The following is a 2,442-nucleotide window of genomic DNA, read 5'->3' on the forward strand; positions in this document are numbered from 1 at the left end:
TCAGTCTATGAAAATATTCTTACCTACTTGTCATTTTTAAGAAAAATAGCAATTTTTGATTTAAAAATACAGCAGAAATATCATACGCTATCTTTTGCGTAAAATCTGATGGGGGAAAAATCACATAATAATGAAAAGATGTACTTCTGGGCTGGGGGGACACAAACATATATATGCATGAATTATTTAAATTTATATACATTGAAAACCACGTCGTCACTTCATTATATGCAGACGTGCTTATTATCAAAAATCCACAGAAATTTAAAATCTGTACATAGATGGCTTCCGAGAGAGCCTAGGATTCTGGCTTTTATATGATGATTTCTTGCTTTAGAAGTTTAGTCTATAATTGATCTTTACGAATCTATTAACAATTTTATTTCCAACAGGCATAAACATATTTTTGGATGGCTACGTTCCAACAGAAAACTTGAGATTTAGAGATGCATCACTTGTTTTTAAAGTTGCCGAGACAGCAAATGAAGAAGAAGTTAAAAAGATGTGTATGTATAAATATCCAGGGATGAAGAAAAAAATGGGAGAGTTTGAGCTAGCAATTGTAGCTGGAGAATTTACAGATTCTGAAATCATGGTAATGCTGGGGGAAAATGGTAAGTCAAATTTTCCTTATTTTGTGATATGTAAAAAAGTCTTTTCTGTTTATCAAGCAAATTAATTCTGATTGTTCCATGGAAAGCTGAATCAGTTATAGGGCTTCCATGTGGCTTTTGAATCCATAAATTTCTCAGTATAGCTTCACATTTTTGTGTTATTATATAATTTCACTGTCACTCAATCAAGTGATTATTTCTTACTTTGTTTCATAACCTCCAGTGAAAAATCAGATGTTTTTTCTCAGCTGGTTTTTCTGTATGTCAGTTAATAAGGTAGTAATCTCGTAAACTGGCTAGGAAGGAAAGGATAAATTGGTAATTCGGAAACAGTCTGGTTTAAACAAATTTTCCTTGTACACCTCCATTTGGAACTTTTCTTATTTTAAATTTGGGGCAATCTATCTTTGTAAGTAGTTGTATTACTAACATTTTTAATATTAAATTATCATAAGTACAGTTATAAGATGAATTAAACTACTAAATATATGGTCTTGTTTTCATGATTTGAAAAAATTATTTGAATTGTTAATCTTACAGCTTACAAAACTGTAGAAGAAAAATGGTTGCAATGTATCAGTCTTTAGTTAGCAGGAATTTTTAATTGGGTTGCAATTTATTTCATGTAAATAAACTTTAAAATGATGGTATCTATTTATAAAACAACCTATACTATCTTAATACATTGTGTGCATTGATAATGTAGCTAAATTAGTCATTTAAAACTATCCTAAGACTTAAACTTTATAGATGTACAGTTTATTAAAGTGGTCATTATAAGCTTTGACTAGTCTTTATTCCTCCTAATTAGCTTAGAATGATACTTGAGAAGGGAATTATGAAAAATTAAGTATTTTTCTATATAAGCTTTATAATTCAGTAGTGTCAGTGCATAGCTTTCAAATAAATTCTTCAGTTAAAACCAAGTAGGGGACATAGTGATTTCCTCTAAATGTGAAGCATCTTTCGAGGCAATTTGTTGTGTGTTCTGTTGCCAGGTACGGGTAAAACAACATTTATCAGAATGCTTGCTGGAAGACTTAAACCGGATGAAGGAGGTACAGTTGTAAATGTAGAGTCTTTTTACTCTGTTCCCATAGTAAAGTTTAAAGATCTGGGCGGTTTTTAGTGTCTTATGTATTTGCATTATTTTGCAGGAGAAGTGCCAGTTCTAAATGTCAGTTATAAGCCACAGAAAATTAGTCCCAAGTCAACTGTGAGTTGTTATTCTTTTATATACTTATTAAAGAAAACTTTATATATATGTCTATAGCTTTAATCTTTTACTGTAGTAAAATTTTTCTCCAAATTAGATTCTGTACAGTTTTATTGAAAATTACTAACAAAGGTATTAAGACTATAGTCCTTGATTCATTTCTACTACTAAGAAAATGCTTTTAAAATCTGGTGTCTTTTTGCAGAATAAACCTTTTAAAACCTAATGTATTTCGTGCTACAAATGACATCAAGGAAGTGAAAAGGCCACCCACAAGATGGGAGAAAACATGTGCACTTGTATCCAGAATATATAAAGAACTTTTATAACTCAATGTGAATGAGCAAATGTCCTTTCCCCAAAAAAGGACATTTTTCCAGATATACAAATGGCCAGTAAGCACATGAAAAGATGCTCAGCATCATTAGTCATTAGGGAAATGGAAATCAAAACCACAGTGGAACACCACGTTATACTACTAGGATGACTAAGTTCAAAAATACAATGACAAGTATTGGTGAGGATGTAAAGAAATTGGAATCTCATACATTGCTAGCGGTAATGTAAAATGGTAGAACCACGTGGAAAAATCTATCAGTTACAGAAACAATT

General features: G+C 31.1%; 1 protein-coding gene across 1 annotated transcript in view; it reads left to right on the forward strand.

Annotated features, from left to right (window-relative positions):
* ABCE1 (ATP-binding cassette, sub-family E (OABP), member 1) overlaps positions 1-2,442 on the forward strand; it is a 27,576-nt gene that overhangs the window by 20,013 nt on the left and 5,121 nt on the right. Inside the window, exons 11-14 of the mRNA XM_012642733.1 lie at positions 393-614; positions 1,613-1,672; positions 1,772-1,879; positions 1,928-1,932. Coding sequence (XP_012498187.1) covers positions 393-614; positions 1,613-1,672; positions 1,772-1,879; positions 1,928-1,932 — 395 coding nt within the window. The remainder of the gene's footprint in view (positions 1-392; positions 615-1,612; positions 1,673-1,771; positions 1,880-1,927; positions 1,933-2,442) is intronic.

This window comes from Propithecus coquereli, unplaced genomic scaffold (assembly GCF_000956105.1).
Source record: "Propithecus coquereli isolate 6110/MARCELLA unplaced genomic scaffold, Pcoq_1.0 Scaffold185, whole genome shotgun sequence".
Taxonomy (NCBI): domain Eukaryota; kingdom Metazoa; phylum Chordata; class Mammalia; order Primates; family Indriidae; genus Propithecus; species Propithecus coquereli.